The sequence below is a fragment of the Sparus aurata genome, chromosome 1 (assembly GCF_900880675.1).
Source record: "Sparus aurata chromosome 1, fSpaAur1.1, whole genome shotgun sequence".
Taxonomy (NCBI): Eukaryota; Metazoa; Chordata; class Actinopteri; order Spariformes; family Sparidae; genus Sparus; species Sparus aurata.
The window spans coordinates 38,089,128-38,109,733 of record NC_044187.1 but is presented as its reverse complement, the minus strand read 5'-3'; the positions used below and the strand labels follow the sequence as shown (position 1 = coordinate 38,109,733).

Below are 20,606 nucleotides of genomic sequence, written 5' to 3'. Positions count from 1 at the left end.
GTTATTTTTGTTTATCCCTCTGAGGCCTGGATCCAGTAGCAACACAGGTTCTGTCCTAATGTCACTCTCGTAAGTATTGTGAGAGCATTGTTCAGAATGTCAAACTGAAATGAGAGTTGGACACTGTGCAGAATTAGAAGCTTAGCTAAGCCTCAGTTGACTGATTCGCAACTTTAACTCATGCCATCTGCCAATTCATAGTAAATTTATATCAATGCAAGGCTGCACATTGATGTACTCAAATCTCTTATGTTAAAAAAATATTTCTGATTCATGTTGGTGAATCTTTGCACCCCTAGTAGGAAACCTCCAACAACCAGACTGGTTTCAGCTAATCTGTAAACTAAGTTATATTTGATAACCGCAGCTTGGTTTTGACAGTTTGGTGGCCTAACATGGTGATAGATCTGGAGTGTAAGGCCAGTGTTGTGAATGAAATGGGATAAGAAGAAAGAAAGAACACCGCCATCCCCTCACTTGCTGCTTTTCATTTGATGGTATGATGTTTGTTTGTCATCACACACAACTGGTCACACTCACAATGTAGAGACTTGGGAGGTCTGCAGGGAGTTATAAGGATGGAATAAATGAAAACCCCTGCTGTATTCTTACTGAGGGCAGATGCTGTTGCACAGCTCATGGTCTCAGCACCCAAGAGAAACTTATAAATGTCAGATATGAATATGTCACCTTCCCCTGTGGGAAGCAGAAAATGGATAGATGGACTGATTAAACAGCTACATTTCAAAGACATAGTAAGCAGCTTGTAATATGTTCTTACTTGGTTAATGACAGCAGATCATTGCTCAACAAAGCATCCCTGCTGCTCCCTTTGTGCTTCTTTTATTTTTACAAACACAAAATCTGGACTAGTGACAGCAAAGGAAGGTGAAGGAGCAATGAACATATCCACACAAAGTTAAGCTACTGTACTTTTTTTTCACAGATCCAACTGCTCCTAGCTAAGCAGTTATAATCGTTCAAGCCAGTGAAGTTAGTCACTGATCGAAGGTCACCACAGTCTTCTCCTCCATACGCTCCATCAGGCTGCCCTTTGGCCCACTGCAACCTACGGACAGAGCAAAACATCATGTGTAACAGTGAGTGCACTGTTCAGATCAACATGGCAGCAGAACTGTATAAATATAATAGAATATTTGAGGATAATTGTCTCTATGTTCATCAATCTCACCTGTCTTTGTTCACTGGTGTCCCATCAACCCACATCCAAGATCCTTCCTCCTCCCTGTCCGTCATACCGACCCACGCTGCCATAGTGAATCCAGTGAGGAAGGCCTGTAAGAAACCAACATCCTCATAAACAACAGGCTCAGATACACACACACTGTCACACTGCATAAAAATATGTGCTTGGGAATGAACTACTAGCTACCATGGATCTCTCATCTGTCTTGCTGTTACGTGACTTTGACACTGTGGAACACGACATTGTCCTATGTTATTGGTCTTAATTTGAAAAACAGAACACAAGTGTCACATACAATAATATCATGTCCTCCTGCTAAGAGGTCAGATTTGGTGTTCCACAGGGATCCGTGCTGGGTCCTCTCTTGTGCTGTGTCTATATGCTGCCCTCTGGTCATATCTTCAAACAACCCAACATAATGTACAATTGCTATGCAGGTTATACAAATATATCTTCCCCTGACAGCCTATGATTCCTCCCAGCTGGTTGAGCTTTAGTCATATCTGTCAGAGGTCCAGCACTGGAAGTGTGAGAATTTCCTGCATAGAATAGTCCAGACAGAGTCATCTCATTCTTCACTGATTTCACCATTAGCCTTGACAGCTGCACAGTTTCTCAGACACATACAGTTAAAAGGCCTGGGGAAAGTATTCTGATAAGTCTCTTTCATTTGAACATCACATCAAGAACATGACATAACATGAACTGCCTTCCTCCACCTCCATAAAAAAGCCTGAATACGCCATAATTTAACAAAATCAGATGCTGAAATCCTTGCACATGCCTTCATACCCTCTACAGTTGATTACTGTAATGAACTTTACTCTGGTCTACCTGAAACAGCAACAAAAGCACTCCAATTGATCCAAGCGCGGCATTCAGAGTCCTCCCATGATGCAAGAATTTTCACCATATAACACATACACTTATTTCAGAATTTCAATACCCTCCTCCTAACCTATAAAGCCTTAAATGGACTGACGCACTCGTACATCTCCAGCCTTATTTCTCCTTATATCTTTGCGTTCCATTAATGCCAGATAGTTTACTGTTCCCTGATTCAATAAGACTATTTTGGTGGTGGAGCCTTCGCTCACAGACCTCCAATTCTCTGTAATAACCTACTTCTACACATTCAGAAGGCAAGCACCTAAACATGTTCAAATCCAGACTGAAAACACATTATCTATCTCATCATTATCACCTTTCCTGCCTTCAGCAGCTGGGAACTCAAACCACTGACTGTTCTCATTTTCAGTCCTGTTAACGATGTATTGTGTGACCCGTTTTAACAATACTCACCTCAACCACGTCATCTCATTGACACTTGTACCTGTGAATTTGTGTGTATGAATGCTTATTAATGTGTGTGCATTTTTCCTAATATTGTAATTTGCTGTGTTTACTGACTTGTAAAGTGTACAGAGACTATCTGGGTGATGCTAAAGTTAAAGTTGATGAGGACTGGCCCTGCTGCCCAGCCAAGAATATGAAATAACAAAGCTCTAAATTACAAATGGTGCACAGGAATATATAGGTACCTGTTCCACCTTGCTGTTGATGATGACGAGGTCAGCTTCTCTCTGCAAACAGTCTTGCCGGCTGTTGTCCCAATTCCTCCTCTGTGAGGATATGTAGTAACAACTGGAGCCAAACATCATCCAGTCCTGTGGACAGCTAATGTCTGGTGTCTCACCTCAACACAGAAACACAGACAGTATGTCCAAACACAACATATCACAATATCGAACATTTGGACAGAGCAGTGCCATGATGCAACAGAGAACAGGAAGCTGCATGTGAGCACAACAAGGCTCAAAGCTATGGAGTCTAGTCAGATAAGAGATATGTGAAATATGTCGCTGAATCAAACCGGCGTGAGTTCATAGCAGTTTATACTGATTAAATTGCAGAATAGAATTAAAGCTATTAGGAAAAGTATACTTTTTAAAACCTCACATAAAATGAGGGAAATATGTACAGTGTTTTGTCATTTGGGTGAAGTGGCCCTTTAAATATCACCAGTTCAGATTTATTTTTCAGCCAGAATGTTGTTCTTTGCAGCAAGCAATTTACTGGACATGTTGACAGATAAAACTAATGTTCATAATGCTACTGTATACAGATTGGATTGTTTTAATCCCTGTAGTACTATACTACATCAGTATCCCTGTATTACACTCTCTAAATACAGTGCACACAATATATAACTCTATAGACTTGAAATACTGCATATTTGCAGTAATTACAAGTTATCTTTTTCTCTTTGAACAATGAAGTTGCAATGGTGAGCAGTTGCCTATTTACACATCCCAAAATCACACAGCAATATTAGCAAGCCGTGCTCCTGACTTGGTAGTCTGCACTGATATTAGAGCAGTACCAATAGCAACTGCTGTACATAAGCAACATTTTGGATGTGACAATATGTCAAATTACAGGAGTGTCATGCACAGACCACCAGTAATGTAATGTTAGCGAGAGTATAGCTAGCTACCGAGACATCAGCAAACCAGTTGTGATTGTTTTTTGTTTCCTATAAAGAAAAGAACCAACACTCAGTTTGAAGTGTGCCTCTAAAAACCTCTGTTTGAAGGGCCATGTAGCCTTTACACTTCACCCTACCACTCTGTCCCAACCTTACAACCCTAACCCTTGCAACCTCCCAACCCTACCCTTAGACATGAACATGGCTAAATGGTAGGGGCAAAGGGGCGTGTATCGGGACCCCTTATAGTGTTAAGTGTCTCTTTTTTTTGCTAAATGTTCCTATTTGTGCAACAGCAAGTCACTTACTTTGTCTTTCTGCTGATTGGCTCTGCATAGTAAGAGTAAAGTTAGAGGATGTGAAGCTAAAATAATGAGCTAAAAGACAATAAAATGCTTAGTAGAGCTGTCTGCCTATCTACCTTTTGTAGTGGGCTCACTCAGAGCAAGTCTCAGAGTGATGTTCAGAATTGCTTGAAGAACACACAGCACGCCAAAGCTCAGCAGAACCACACTGAGATGTCTTAACTCTGTACAACACACACAAATACAGGGAGGGAGAGGAAGAACACTTTATCAGCTCAATGTTTTCTCTGTTCATCAAATAATATATCTGGTACCACAGCCCAACCAACATATCAGTTGGCTGATAATATCATTCAATTGGCCTATTACACATACATTGCTATCTGCACATATGGAATATTAATTTAGAGATTATAATGCAGAGAAAGATTCTTGGGTTGATTTACAATTATATAATTGCCCATAGAGTTTGTTTTGGTGCACTGATGTCACAAAGCTAATCATTTATCCATAAATATCCAGCCTCTGTTAGATGTTTTGCACAAGTTATTGATGGAGCGTCTGTTTATTGGCTGATATATAGAGAACAGAACTTTTTAATCTGTAACTTTGGAATCAACCCCAGAATTCAAGAATCAGTTGAGCTCTATCTGTGTAAAAGAAAAAATAAAACTAACAACTAAACCCTCTAAACAAAATGAAGTTTTCTGATGTTATGCTTTACAAGTGCATAGTTATGTTTTTCATATTAATGCAAATTAGCACATATTTATCAGATAATTTCCCTCATTTATTTATACATTCTTTATTTATGAAGTATCAGAAAACATGGAATAAAAAATAATCGTATTCATATCTGCAGGGCAGTGCCGGCCCTGAGTAATTTGGTGGCCTAGGCAAGATTTTAGACGGCGCCCCGTGGCATCGCAGTCAATTTCACAATCAATTTTCATACACTCACACAGAAAATGCATGTATGTATTCAAGATTTTATTTCTTTTAACTCAAAAAATATCACACCTAATAAAAACTGAAGAAATAAACAAGCATAAAATAATATAATAAACAACACATTATCTCTCAGCCTCAGCAAGTGCCATCTCTCTCTTATCTATTGTCAGCCCCTTTGCAAACGACCTCCAACTCCTCCATGTTGCCATGTGGGTATTGTGCTCCTGGCTATCCTCATGAACCTTCAGCAAGTGACTTGCATTGTTCCAGTCCTTTAGTCCTTCCTTATTAAGTCTGTATTCTTTTGGAGAAAACATTTAGCAGCAGAAGCAGTGCAAGCTATCATTCTTGTTTGAGTACATCAGCCAGCTTCTTTTGATTTTTTCAGCAATGACTAAGACTCTGTTACAAAAGTCATGTTGACACTCTCCATCTTTGTTTTTGGGAAATGTGTGACTGCTTTTTATTCGAAATGGTCCTCTGTAAACTAACTCTCATCTCACTTTGTCAGTTAGAAGAGATGTCCCGTCAGCAGGTCTGTTGGTGCCTTTAGTCCTGATGCTGTGTCCAGTGGGGGTTCTAGACCAGTTTTAATAGGGGGGCCATGTTGGGGCCAGCTTTTTTGTTAGGGGGCACATACAACCCGGAAAAAAAGATAAATCCCTCATTCAGACAAAACAGTGTTTACAATTTCAGCAATTTTGATTGGGTAGTAAACTGCTGAGACACTTTATTTCTGCCTTTCCCTTCAAAACAAAATCATTGCAAGAAATCTGTCATTGTATTATTAATGCAGACTCCCTGTCGGGGGGCCACAGGGGGGTCCAGACTCGGAGTTATGGGGGCACTGGCCCCTGTTGGCCCCCCAGAACCGCTCCTGGCTGTGTCACTCTGCTGTGCTGAGGTAGAGGACAGGAGCACCTGATGCTGTGTCACTCTGCTGTGCTGAGGTAAAGGGACAGGAGCACCTGATGCTGTGTTACTCTGCTGTGCTGAGGTAGAGGACAGGAGCACCTGATGCTGTGTCTCTCTGCTGTGCTGAGGTAGAGGACAGGAGCACCTGATGCTGTGTTACTCTGCTGTGCTGAGGTAAAGGGACAGGAGCACCTGATGCTGTGTCACTCTGCTGTGCTGAGGTAAAGGGACAGGAACACCTGATGCTGTGTCACTCTGCTGTGCTGAGGTAGAGGGACAGGAGCACCTGATGCTGTGTCACTCTGCTGTGCTGAGGTAGAGGGACAGGAGCACCTGATGCTGTGTCACTCTGCTGTGCTGAGGTAAAGGGACAGGAGCACCTGATGCTGTGTCACTCTGCTGTGCTGAGGTAGAGGGACAGGAGCACCTGATGCTGTGTCACTCTGCTGTGCTGAGGTAGAGGACAGGAGCACCTGATGCTGTGTCACTCTGCTGTGCTGAGGTAGAGGACAGGAGCACCTGATGCTGTGTCTCTCTGCTGTGCTGAGGTAGAGGACAGGAGCACCTGATGCTGTGTCACTCTGCTGTGCTGAGGTAGAGGACAGGAGCACCTGATGCTGTGTCACTCTGCTGTGCTGAGGTAGAGGACAGGAGCACCTGATGCTGTGTCACTCTGCTGTGCTGAGGTAGAGGACAGGAGCACCTGATGCTGTGTCTCTCTGCTGTGCTGAGGTAGAGGGACAGGAGCACCTGATGCTGTGTCACTCTGCTGTGCTGAGGTAGAGGGACAGGAGCACCTGATGCTGTGTCACTAGGGTGGTGGTGAAATATTTTAAAAGTGCATCTGAAGAGAGAAGAGAAGTATATGTGACCACTGCATGTTACATTTTAATAAAATAAAACAGATGCATGGTGTGTGCTATACATAAGACTAATGGAAAAACTAATGGAAAACTAATAGCATTTTAACTGACATACAAGCAGGGACTGTAAAATAACACCTGAACAGGCCTTAACCTTCCAAATGTCCCTGATAAATATAAGGGGGAGTATTAACACACGTCGACTCAGCTATTTATTGATTATTAAATGATGCTGCTATCGTCCGAAGTAAGCTAGCAAGTTAACACTCTGCTCCAACAACGGTAACTATGCATTAAACTTTTAATGTCATTCAATTCATCACATTGACGTTACTGTACCTCTATCTTCTTCACGTTTTTCGTCCTCTTCATTCCTTCTTTTCCTTTTCTTGGTGCCGGATAGTTTCAGTCTTTTGGACGTTGTGGTTCCACTACAGTATCAGTAAATCTCTCTCTTTGTCTTGGGGTCTCAGTCCGGTCAGATTCAAGCAGCTCGCCTCTCGACCCGCCCCCCACACAGCCGACAGGTACAGTACAACGAAAAAAGGCCTCTCCATTATTTAATAGCCCTTGCTATTAAGTTATGTTGCTGTGGGCTGGTATAATATTTCGAAATAATAGTAGTAATGGCACTGGTAAAAAACATTATTTTTTATTTTATTTTCTATTATTATTAATTTTGTAATTTTTCTTCCCCGGTTTTCAGCGCCCCCCGCGGATGACGGCGCCCCTAGAATTTGCCTATACTGCCTATGCCCAGGGCCGGCTCTGCTGCAGGGGAAGTTTCACTGTGATGTTTATTAGTTACAATTTTAACCATATTCACCATTTTTGGTGATAAAAGAGAGATCCAAAACTTTGACTCTAACATGTCAACAACATGAAACAAATAACCAAACACTTTGGACCTGGCTTTATCCAGTGTTCAGATTATTTTAATTTTTGTTTTTTTTACTGTGGGATATTCATGCTAATTGGTTCATTCATTTTAACTAGAAACTCCCCAATTTGCATATTTGAACATAACACATCAAAAAACTTGTCATACAAAGGTAACCGTCTTTATGAAAATGTATTACTATTATTGCGGATGTTTCATAGTGATATACATAAATTATGGAATTTGACTATCTATCTTAAAAGGCCATTTTCTCAGAATGAGTTTTTCTTCTGAGCCAGAAATCTTCACTTCAGCAGCACTTTAATTCCTATCTATATTCTAAAGGTTTTCAAAGGGGGTTTGACAAGTGAATAAAACACATTTTTTTTAACTTGGCTCTGCTGAGATTTATAATCTGGAAACTTGAAAATTAGTGCATTTATAACTAGTGCCACATTTGCATATTCCAGCATAACATTTCAGAAATCTTGTACCAAATCTATCTAAATCAAAGTAATTCACTGGCATAAGTCTTATGGCAACATCTATCGGATAAAAACTAGTAACACACAGATACCGCCCTGAAAAAATATATGTTTACTTACTTGGTTTCGGAGGGCTTTCCACAGCAGCATACTCAGGTTTGGGGAATTCCTGATACTCACCAACTTCAATGTGGACATCAGACTCACTTGAACGAAACAACACTGACATTTTGAAGTTGCTGCAGTGAGAAGGTCTGTTTGATGTCTTCTGTTGTGCAGCACTTGAACACATGCCTCTTTTCCTGTCATTGGACCCTGTATAGTTTAGAGGAAGTACTGTTTCATTGAATGTTTCATCCTAAATACACTAAATGGATTTGATTATGTTTGTGTGTGTGTGTGTATGTGTTTGTGAGGAGGGGGGTTCTTTTTTATTTTATTTTTTAACAAACTCTTTGTTTATGATTGTTTAGTGCAATTGGAGAATCTTTAAATTTTTTTTTTTTTTTTACAATTTGAACATTTTGTGTGTAATGCATGCTGTCTCTGTTTGTGGTTTAAGTAACAGTGATTTTTGGATTAAATGAAATGTTACATTCTGGACTTGTGGTTATGGAAGTTTCGTGCCAGATTGCAGTTTCATTTAGTGTGTTGAGAAAAGGATGTGGTAGAGTGTGAACACAGCAGCTTCACACAACAGGGTGAGCAAAACGGATTACACAAACAAATGTGGCTGAAAATACTGCCTGTTCTGCGTGCATAAAGACATTTATTTCCCATTGACACAGCTCATCAGATGAATGAAGACATTAACAAAGCACACTGGTAAAAGAAATACATATTTACAGCATTGCAAATGAGAGACAATGACATGTCCTGGTTCACAGCTCAGTTAGTGAAATGAAAATATCAATTCAAGTCCAATCATCCTCTCACCTTCATATCTTAACAGACCACAGCAATGTTGTCCATAAATGCTAAAGCACATACATAACTTAAAGGTCTACAAAACATGTGGCTGCTAGTACCCATCCAAAAATGTTGTTTCCAATAGTCAATTTTCTTCAAACCTTAAACCACCATATTGCTTTAGAGACAGGACTGTATGAAGGCAACAAGAGCATACATTTGAGAACAGATCATGCTGTGCTGCATTTTTTAGGACAACTATAATGAAATTAACCAAAAATCAATTCATATTTCACCCAATTGACATGACTAGTGATCACCATAAAAAACAATGAATTCAAGTAGCATCAAAGTTGTATGTCTGTGTATACATCGTCACCATATGCATATTTGACCAGAAGTTTGCGGAAAACTGAATGATGACATGTTGCCTTCAGTGAACAACAAACTGATTTCATTGGATACACTAATTGCAACAGTTGTCATACACTCACATGTGCTCAGAATGCACAGAATTCTGCCTTCAAGTGAAACTTTATCAATACCACAGATGTTGAGGAACTCATCAAGCTTTCCATAAATATTCTGTTGATCAACTTTGCTGTCAAATAATGACACATGCTCAATAGTGAAATTTAAAGACATCATGTAAGTGTTCACTGGAGCCTACAGACTTGAAATGGCAGGCTCCCTAATCTTATGTGCTGGGCATCCAATTTACAAGATTGGAACTACTGGGTGGTATGACCTCATTAGATAATCATAAGATGATATTGGCACAAGAGGAAGTCTTTTATTTCCTGAGCTGAGGTCTAGCTAAATACAATACCAAGAATCAGGCAACCATTGACTGTGACGATCAGCTTTGTGCAAAATTCTGTTACACAGACAAGTTGGAGGACAATGTGTGCTTGTTTCACAAGGAAATCTAACCAAGCACAACTGCCTGTTGCCAAGACTTTTGCATCAAGCTAAATATTTCTCAACCTTCTGAGTCTTGAGTCACAGTGAGTGGTGCAAACATGTTTTTGAGGTTCACTTCACAATGAATAGCAGCTGCTTTTCTGGTGTTTTATTCTCCATGTGTGAACAGGATGGAAGTGATAATTACCATCACCATTTTGATTAGGGACTACATTCCTTCAGGACTGGGGGTGCAAATGGTTAATTAATATCAACAGCTGTGGGAAAGAGAAACTGATATAGTCAAAATGATATATAAATAATAAAAACAACACAAAGGCTGGCTGTGCATGTCGTTCCATCAGCAATATTAAGTCAATGTCCTGTGTTATAATCAGTGATTGCACGGCCTAATTCACACCGCTGACAAGCAGAGCCAGGAACTGGTACATGTGAATAATTTGTCCAGCTGTTCAGCCTGACTGTCTACATGTACAGAGGGTATGTGTTGGGCATCACTGAGGAGGAGGAGGAGGGGGAGGGGGCGGAGGAGGAGGAGGGAGGTTAGAAAAGGGGATGGGGGAGTTTGATGGCCAGAGAGGAGAAGAGAAAGCTGGATTGAAGAAAGAGGGAGGGGGGGGGGTAGATAGGGAAATTGGGTGGTGGAAAAGGTGGAGGAGGGTAAGGGCAGGGAGGTGGGAGGTACATGGGAGGAAGGTTTGTGTGTCTGGATGGTGGGTGCATCTGTCTGGGTGGAGTGTGTGTGTGCTGGAACGGTGGATGTTTATTCCTTGGGTTCTGGTGCCTGAATGGAGGCCCTGCATGTCTTGGTGGGAAAACCCTGATGTTACGCTGCTGCTGCTGCTGCTGCTGCTGCTGCTGCAAGATGTCCTGGGTAATGTGGTCAGGATTATCTGGAGAGAAACAAAAGCAGATGGGGGGATAACTCCTTAAGACTATCTAAACTTTTCTGTTAATTCAGAATACATTTGCTGAATGTGTGTGAATACCTGTATTGTTACTGTCCCTCTTCTTTTTGGAGTTTTTCACTTTCCTCTTAGCTTCCTGCTCTTTCTCGTCGTCACTATAATCTAAAGCCTAGAGAGAAGAGAGACAGAGATTGACTCTTGTTAATAAAAGGGAAATTCCACATCAAATTACCAAAATTAGAGAAGTCCTAAATATTTTCTGGCCCAACCATCACTTTTTTCAGATTTACTCGGTTTGATCTTGATCTGATATAACAAACAAGAATCCAGTCTATGAGAACAGAGAATGGTCAGCACATGATTTACTAAAGCTTTTGCAGGTTTCCACCAATTGCCTCCATTCACAATCACAGCTTTCTTTGATCATGCATGGGGTTATTCCGCGTCAGATCAAATAGAAGTTTTTAGTTACATGTTGATTTTTGTTTCAAATTTTATGTGTATGCCATTTATTTATTCCTGTAAATAGTGTTGCATGGTAAACCGATACTAGAAAGGTACCGCGGTACCCAGCCGTTAAGAACAATACTTTTTCACGTTTTATTAGTATCGGTACTTTATGAACTTTGTGCGACAGCGGGGCAGCGTGTCTGTGTGCAGCTTCTCTCTGCTTCCTCACTGCCTGGCGTGGTTTCACGGTGACAGACAGTCACAGAGCAGAGTGAGACAGATGTGTTGGCTCCCTTGGTCATTTACGGATTTAAAGCATCGTTTACAGACGGGCTTTGTGGTGTCCGTGGGCTTGTCCTTACTGTCTGCAACGTAAGCGAAATATTTCCATATTTCGCTTCGTGCGTCTGCTTTTTCAACAAGCCTAGGACGGTCGGCAGGAGCACTCATGCCACTTTCAGTTGACAGACATGCGGACTTGTTCAAAGAGTTCAAAGAGCTGCAGGTTAACGATAGATAACGTTAAATATCCCCAGATGGAAGTCAAGCGAGGTTTTTGTTGTGACAAGTGAACTTTTTCACCATCAGAGTTGCACGAGGCAGTCAGGGGTAAAGCTAACTGTTTAACAGTCTGATGTGGTTCCACACATCTCTGTATGCAAACACAACGTTCACACTGGTAACATGAACTTTACCATAACATGCGCTGGTGTTCTCAAGTATGCTGATCAACAACACTACTTATAAATTATCTATTTTAAGTCAATCAGTACTAGTAATATAATCATAGCATGTACATTTTTGTCAGTCATTTATAATATATATTGTAATTTATATAATTAGAAAATGGTGTGATTAGAGCACAGACCTCCACCAGGTCTGGGTCATTTGTGTTGTACTTTAGTGCACTAATGTAGTTTACAGGCTGATAATCCAGGGTTTGAATTTTATCAACATTAAATGCAAATTGCAAATTTCCCCTTTGTGGGATGAATAAAGTATTATCTTATTTTATGAATTGCCAGACTAACAGTTAATGTCATTTATGTTCATTATTTTTATGCTGTATAAAATTGTAGTTAATGTGCTGTTAATTTTTTTCTACTACTGGCACTGAGCTTTTAATGAAAAATCAGGTTATTTAATAATCTCTGAGAGCAAACAAGACAAATTAATAAAACAAGAAGACACTTGTCTACTTGGATACAGAAGCTATAAAGCTCAGCAGCTTTTACAAAAATATCTCTCTACAAAAGCAAGGACTCTCTGTGTGTCTGTGTGTGTGCGCCTCAAATATCTCTGCAGATCAGGATCAGACTGGCCTGAGAGTTTTAACATGGTTGCTGAGTGGTTTAAGGGTGTGCAACGTCGGATTTGTTTGGACTACAGTGATACCATTAATAAATGATTTCATAAAATATTTACCAATTCCGCTAGCATCGTCAACCGTAGCCACCATAGCCACGTGCGCACCAGAGCCAATCACTGTAGAGCCCGAAACAAGCTGATTTATACCCGCAGCGGCGCGAGTTGGACCAGGGTTTTGCCGGCGGTTCGGTCCCGTTCTGTTCTGTGCATCTAATCTGACTGTTGTGGATTAATGAGACTAAACGAGTCCGGACCGAGTCTGTTCCAGTCTGAAGAGATCCGGATAGGCAAGGACAACAAACTGGAATCGGAATCTGTGGATGTTCGTGTGTAGCTAGCTGCTAGCCCCACCTCCTGAGTTGACGGTCGTGCTGGCACGTCCAAAACCGGATTTACGGTAAATAATGTCCGCCACGCTTTTTCGCGAACATTGCCGTCACGTTTGCTTTGTGTCTGGTGCGGGAAGAATCAGGCTTTTGTCACGAAAGTGTCCTCAATAGAGATCGCGAGTTTTGAGAGTTGAGAGATTTGTGACATATAGCGTGTGTATAGTTAGTGTGTTCTGTAGTGTTTGGTGTAGTGTGTTGGTGTGTAGTGGAGTCTACACAGTAAAAAATCTAACTTTTTTCTACTCAGCTTTTATGTTTTTTGCGATTTTAGGTCCATTGTGTTAGTATAGTATGTCAAAATGGAAAAAATAACTGTACAGTCACACATGTGAGGTTGTGTTGAAAATAATGACACCAAACAAGGCAAGGTAAATAGTTTTTACGGTGAAATATAATCGTAAAATCAAAAATAGTCAAAAACGGCAAATTATATCCCTGACTTTCCACCTTCAAACACAGCCTCATTTGGCCATCCATGAAAAAGCCACTTAACCTCCCACTTTTCTATAGGAATACATACTTCCTACAGGCAATGCACTAGTATATATAATAAAAAGAAATATATCATTTTAACCCTTGTGCCCTCCTCAAAAAAACTCCCTCTAACGGCCTTGGTGGCAAAAATGTACACGCACAAATCTGCCATAAAATCCTCATACATCAATTATCTATCAAAAAACTCCCACAAAAAATGTATTATTTTCTATATAATAAGTAGTAGGCTTATGGGGCTTTAGTGGTGATTAGAGTCTTGGATATGTCAAAGATTACCAACAAAACTGATTTGATTGCATCAGTAGTTTTTATGTAGTAACAAATACTCCCTCTAACCACCTTCGTGGCAAAAATTTACACGCACAAAATCTGCCATAAAATCCTCATACATCAATATTTTGTTCTGCTTGTTTTTGCTTGAATCCCTTAATCAACTTGTTCCCTGATCAAAATAATCAAATATTCATTAATTTTCAGGATTTTAACCCTTTAAATGCCAGTTTAATTATTTGAATTATTAATTATCTATAAAAAACCCACAAAAAATGTATTATTTTCTATATAATAAGTAGTAGGCTGATGGGGCTTTGGTGGTGATTAGAGTCTTGGATATATCAAAGATTACCAACAAAATTGATTTGATTGCATTAGTATATTTTATGTAGTAACAGATACTCCCTCTAACCACCTTCGTGGCCAAAAATACCCTATTGACTTCCATTAAAACCACATTTTTAAATCTCACTACCATTACAGTATAAAACAATGCATTCTGTAATGTCAGCATGCCATTTTGAAGAAAAGTAGTGATATTTGACACTACCTGTAAATGTCTTTACTGGATTTTGAGAATTGCATAGTACATTTTTTTTAACCCTCGACACCCTGTTTCCACATCTGTGTACGGAGGAGAGTCAATCGGAAGTCCATTTATTCTTATGGGAATGTGATATCTGATGTGCTCCCATTCGTAACATCTCTGTCTGGAATATGCTTTGAGTACGTTCAATTATTTTAAACTTTTTGTGGGTAATTTATATTTCTTCTTATTAATTTTTTAAAGGTATGTCTTGGCTCTGAATGAATGGGCCGCTGCAGTGAGGACAAAGTCGAACCGGGGTCCACTGCGTTCATGGCATGCACTCTAACAACTCAACGACCTGCGCGCCCTGAGCTGATGTTTCTGAATATACTGAATCCTTTCCGTCTTAGACCATTTCAAGGATCTGAAAATTACCCAAACACTATGTAGTTCTCAAAGTTCTGTACATTGTTCTGGCATCAAACAATAATGACCCAATAATGCCATGTCTTGCTCATTCAGTGTGCGTGTTTACCTCCGCTGGTGGCTCTTGGTCATTCTTCCAGGATGCATCAGATCCTTTTAAGCTAAAAAAATATGTATTAGTTAGGCGTGATCAGAAACAAATGTCAGTTCATCATAATTAGGCGACTATTATTCAACAATAAACCTTGAATGTGCCCTATGCAATACTTACAGTTTGAGCTGCTGAATGAGGATGTATCTTGTGCACTCTTTGATGGTGGGTGCATAATAAACTGTCAGTCCCACCGTCAGCCCCTTGCTGCTTATCTGGTCTTCAGAGTTAAAACGCAAAATGTAAAGTGGACTGGACACTGGGCCAAACACATCGAACACCTGAAACACATACAGATACACATGTGGATACCAACAAGATGAGAATAAACTGATGCAGAGAAGCAGAGTTGACAAAGCTGAAGGTCGTCATACAGACTACCTGTGCTGGTTCACCCACCTTTCCCAAAGCCAGCCTATCAGATCTAAAGAGGATACTATCATCAGTCAGAGCTGGCATGTCTTTCAGGGACTGGATGATGACTGCAGACACGTAAAGAACAGTTTGAGACAGAGCTGAGAAATCACACATTAAAAGCTTCTACTCCACTGGGGTTTTCCAGGTTAGAAATCCATCAGTAAAAGCTGAAGTGTGACCTGAACATAAGTGTGTGTGTGTGTATATTTACCAAGTTGCTGTATAATACTGGAGACCGTTCCTACAGGCTGGAGTTCTGAATCTTCTGGTAAAGAGATACACACCTCCTCCACCATGGGCAGTTCCTACAAACAAACACAACATGTCAGCTCGATGTAAAGGTACATTTGTTTGTTTGGTTTAACATGCAACGAAACACAGAAAAAATCTGCTATAAGTCTGCTATGTTAACACCATACAGCCTGCACTTCTGGGGGACAAGCTGGGGCTTGCAGGGGTGAACCAACACCTCACATCCTGGATCCCCTCACCAACCGGCCACAGTATGCGAGGACTCGGGACTACGTATCGGACACAATAATCTGCAGTACAGGGGCCCCACAGGGAACAGTCCTCTGGCCCCTTTCCTGTTCACCCTGTACACCGCAGACTTCTACCACCAAACCCCTCACTGCCATCTACAAAAGTTCTCTGACGACTCTGCTATCATCGGCCTTATCAAGGACGGGGACGACGGAGCCTACAGAGAACTTATTCAGGACTTTGTGGACTGGTTGCAAGCGGAACCACCTCCAGCTCAACGCTGGGTTTCAGCAGGCACAAACAACCCTGCACACAGGTGAACATCCAGGAAACAGACATTGAGATGGTGACATCTTACAAGTACCTGGGAGTTCACATTAACAATAAACTGGACTGGACTGATCACACTGCAGCAACATACAAGAAAGGTCAGAGCAGACTGTATCTGCTGAGGAAGCTCAGGTCCTTTGGAGTGCAGGGCAGCACTAATGACCTCTTCCTATGACTCTGTGGTGGCAAAATCTGTATATAAAAATTTGCTGTTCATTCTTGCACTATATCATGTAAATATGTATACACGTCGATTCTATTTCCTTTCCTTTTCAATGATATTGTCTATTTTGCCATTGCTCTGTTCTTGTAACATTCTGACGCTGCTGCGACAAACACATTTCCGCGTCTGCGGGACATTAAAGGATTTCTGATTCTGATATAAACCTACAAGAGGAATTCTGCTAATTTTCCTTTTTAATTTGAATTACATGTTCTGATGTTTGCATGATTCATACTAGGGGTGCAACGCTACAGTTAGTCTGCAGTGTTCCTCAGTTTTTGGATTACAGTTTTGGTTTAGTAGGCCTTTTTTGTATGAGGAGAAAAAAAAGCTACAATATTATTATCCAAAATTCTCTCTTTATTTTGCTTTCTAGCAACAACTTAATGTGTCTCAGGTTACTGGTGTGTTGGATAATGTCATATAAATAAACTTATGAAAAAATATAAACACTTTCAAGCGTGAAACATGCCAAATGTGTCTCTTGGCCCAACTACTGGTATAATATAAAGTAACATTATTTCAAAAGTGAGAGAAGACTTTTGTCCTGACAGCTCACAGCTGGTACCCCATAGATAATCTGAGAGAAACATACATTCAGAAATGGCTAATGCTCAGCCTATTTTAAGAATACAATATTTACTACAAGGATAGAATATACAGCACAATATCAGTTATCAATCTATTCCTGTATAATCATTTAATTCATTTCAACTATCCTTGGTGATTGCAAGACTCTGTGCTTTATCCAATTCATCCTCTATGGTTTTGCGTGTGTTTTCATAGAGTTCAGAATAACTCTAATAAATGTATAAGGGGCTCAATGTAATATGGATCAATTGCTTCCATTAGGTGATGAGAACCCAGATCCATCACCACTGAAAAAGGGCAGTAAGTCTTTAACAATGAATGTCCCAACTGCACTGGTGTTTTTTTGTGTTTTTCTGGTGTGGTAGGATAGGTTTGTTTGAAGGCATGAGGCAGAAACTGCTGCTTCACTGACGGCATTACCTGCTCGGCTCTCCTGCTTCCACACAGCGATGTTGCTGGGTGGTTGTGGCGATGGAGATGTATGCTCATCTTTAAAGTGTTTCCACAAGGTAGCGACACGAGGTGAGCAGTGCTGGCTGACAATAACTTTTCTGTCCAATGTTTTTGTTCCCTCATCATTGTACGCAACACCAAAAACAAAATGTCCTCAAACTGTCGCCTCTAAACTGCAGTCACTATGTTGTCTGCTGTGAGTCTAGTAACAGTGATTGCCCATTTACTTGCGTGAGGAGTATTCTCCGGTTACACACCAACCCGCTGTCACTGCAGGACTCTGACAAACGCAGAGAAAATCTGGAGAGAAATGCATGGGAAGTAGTGACCCAAATTTAACTGCAAAATGTGTGGGACATTAGTGTGCATTGAACTATGGATAGTAAACGTAAACCTTTGGGGAAACTCCAACTGTCAAAGTTACATCCACTGAAAGTGCTTGTTTTGTCCCTGACAGGCTGAGGTTGTTATTCTGAGAGTGTGACAGCATCAAGGAAATGATTCCTACAAAGAGAGACGAACACTGTAAGTGGACATAACGTTAACAGTCGGAGTTGCCCCACAGGTTTATGTTGCAGTGATGTCTCAGTTACAGGTTAAAGCGATCTACTGGACCGTTTCCTGAACTTTTGCTGAGTATGAATCCTTTCCACAACAAAACGTGAAAACATAGGACCCAGGATTAAAAATAGAGGAATTACCCTTTAAAAATGAGAACTAAACATTGTTTAGTGAAGCAGACCCTGAATGGAAAACCTTCCAACTCCTCAAAGATACAATCACAGACTGACCTCGAGCAAGACTTCATCTCTAGTTTTGATGGGGGCTGGCTGGCTGAAACCCTCGTCGTCTTCATCATTCCCAAACATGCGGGGAGAAGGTGAAGAAGAGGAAGAGCTGGATGATGAAGAGGAGGAGGAGGAAGAGCTGTCACTGAGGACAGGAGAGAGAGAGAGAGAGAGAATCAGAGTCAGTCATTTGTTATTGATTCCAGTTTAGAACTTCATTAATATCAAATACAAAGATACTGGAGCAAAATTACTGAGCATGAGTGGTCTAAAAACAACGAGCCTGTTATCACAGTATTGTGTGTCTGTGTAAATACCTGTCTGAATCCTCAGAGTCATCGTCATCACTGTCCTCTGTCTTACACACACTGACTGAAGATAGCGTTGCTGCTGTTGAGTCCGCCTGTACATCTCCTGTTTCCTCTCCATGTGTTTGAGTATTTGATGACGTGTCTGCATCGTCTGGAGTTACAACAAGACACTCTAGTTGAGTTGTCATGGTAACCTCCATCTCCTCTTCCCCCTCCTTGTGCGCTGGTAATGTCTGTCCATTCTCTTCTGATAGTTTTTCATCCATCTGCAATGTACAGGAGGGGGGGCTACCTTGAATGATCAACTAAAAAAAATGGCAGCTTGAGATTGAATATTTAATCTGCTGTTAATACTAGTGATGTGCGGATCGATTAAACCACAACACAGAATATTAGGCATTTATGATGAGGCAGACAGAAGAGGAGACAGGAGACAGACATCTCTGGAGGAGTCCTTCGGTGCTGCAGGCACTATCCAGGTACAGAGAGAGATCATGTGGAGCTTTAAGCAGCGCTAAGCACTGTTGCTGTTGGAGTTGTTCAAATTAATAAATATGGTTATGAAATAAGTAACGAAATAAATACATGCTTCAACAAATAGCTGCATGAGTTCAGCTTGGAGTAATAATAGGTGTATCACTGAGATAATCTCACATAGGCAAAAAAAAGCCTAGATTTATTCAGGTAAGGTTTTCTAAAGAATTGATCATTTCAAGTGGATTACATAGACTAGGTGTCATTAAATTATACAGAGCAATTGCGATAAAACAGCCATGGTGAACTTAGAAAAATATAGAAAAGATGGATAAAAAATAACATTTTATCTATAAAATATATCTATTATTATTTACAATCAGTAGAATTTATTTTTACTGTTAAATGAATATTTTAAAATGTAGGTATTGTCAAACTTGTGCAATTATTGTGGCATTTATTTATTTAATTAAATATTTCACTGGCAATTTCAATATGAGTCACCCAGTATTATCAAACAGAAGTGTTTGTATCCCCTTATTGTAGGCTATTTGGAGAGACTACATACATAGTTGAATCTAAATAAGTTTAAGCATTCAGTGCAGAGTGGCCCCATCATTTGTTTTGCCCTGTGAATTTAAAAATAAATAATTAAATACTCTGACATGTTCTATTCTTTATGTAGCTATGATTTGAAATACACTACTTTTTGTCAGATTTACCAGATACATTGGGTGTGTTTGCACAAAGTATCGGTATCGGATTGGTATCGCTGATACCAGCCTGAATTTTACTAAGTATCGGATCGGAAAGGAAATCGGTGGTATCGAACATCACTAATAGAGTGAAATAAGGTATACAGCATGGACACATGTCCAGTTTCTTCCATTTCCTGAAAACTAACGTAACTTATAGCAATATTGGATTGTATTTCTTTTAAAAAGGACACTGGCCAGTAATGGGCGACATAAGAGTAAAAACACAGTATAGACCAACTAAGGTGACTAAAAGAGATGTAATGAAGTGTAATTAACGTCCATGCAAGCGTTAACGTTACTTGGCTAACTAGCTAAGAAGCTAACGAGGTGTAACAGCGTTAGTGTTTTGAGTTCCGAGGTGGAGTCAGGAGCTGTGGACCAGCAGGGCTCCTCTGCGACAGCTTCCATGTGCAATAACGTATACGTGCACAGTATCAATGTTTCTTTGTAGTTAATTAGCGTTATTACCTGTTTGTTTGTGAGGCTTCTGGATGCGTGCTGCGATGTACCTCATGAGACTGCTCACAAGTAAACTCAAAATGGACGGAACTACTTCCGTTTCTAAACTTTTACAATAAAAGCTTCATTTACGGTCGTGTTTTAAAATTACACGTGGAAACGAGTACTACACAAACTACACTAAGCTTAAAGCGAGATATTAAACTCACGAAAAAAACACACGTAATTATATTTAGCTCTTTTCACATTATATGGTGGCCTACTCATAGCAATTACTTTTTTTTAAACTAAATCATTTGAAAAAGTATAATATAATCGTATAATGGCTGGTACGTCTATGTCAATACACGCATAGGTGCAGTCCATGATTAGACAAGGCAGTAAGAACATATGATACTTTGCA

General features: G+C 40.3%; 2 protein-coding genes across 3 annotated transcripts; both read right to left on the bottom strand.

Moving 5' to 3' along the window:
* Positions 1-770: 770 nt before the first annotated feature.
* On the bottom strand, positions 771-8,358 carry LOC115589202 (CD209 antigen-like protein E). 2 transcript variants are annotated; one of them, XM_030429976.1, is made up of 5 exons: positions 8,215-8,358; positions 4,117-4,224; positions 2,749-2,903; positions 1,193-1,296; positions 771-1,069 (listed from the first exon to the last, which is right to left on the bottom strand). In XM_030429976.1, the coding sequence occupies exons 1-5, from the start codon at positions 8,321-8,323 to the stop codon at positions 925-927; spliced, it is 621 nt and encodes a 206-aa protein (XP_030285836.1). In that variant the 5' UTR covers positions 8,324-8,358; the 3' UTR covers positions 771-924. The 2 variants fall into 2 exon arrangements, with proteins under 2 accessions (XP_030285836.1, XP_030285845.1); XM_030429985.1 differs by lacking the exon at positions 4,117-4,224.
* A 483-nt stretch (positions 8,359-8,841) lies between these two features.
* On the bottom strand, positions 8,842-20,263 carry naf1 (nuclear assembly factor 1 homolog (S. cerevisiae)). Its single transcript, XM_030429962.1, is given in 10 exon segments — positions 8,842-10,542; positions 10,544-10,820; positions 10,917-11,004; positions 14,875-14,926; positions 15,037-15,197; positions 15,316-15,398; positions 15,545-15,638; positions 18,205-18,346; positions 18,519-18,800; positions 20,213-20,263. Coding segments are annotated over 9 exon segments (1,278 nt in total). The 5' UTR covers positions 18,779-18,800; positions 20,213-20,263; the 3' UTR covers positions 8,842-10,421.
* Positions 20,264-20,606: the final 343 nt, after the last annotated feature.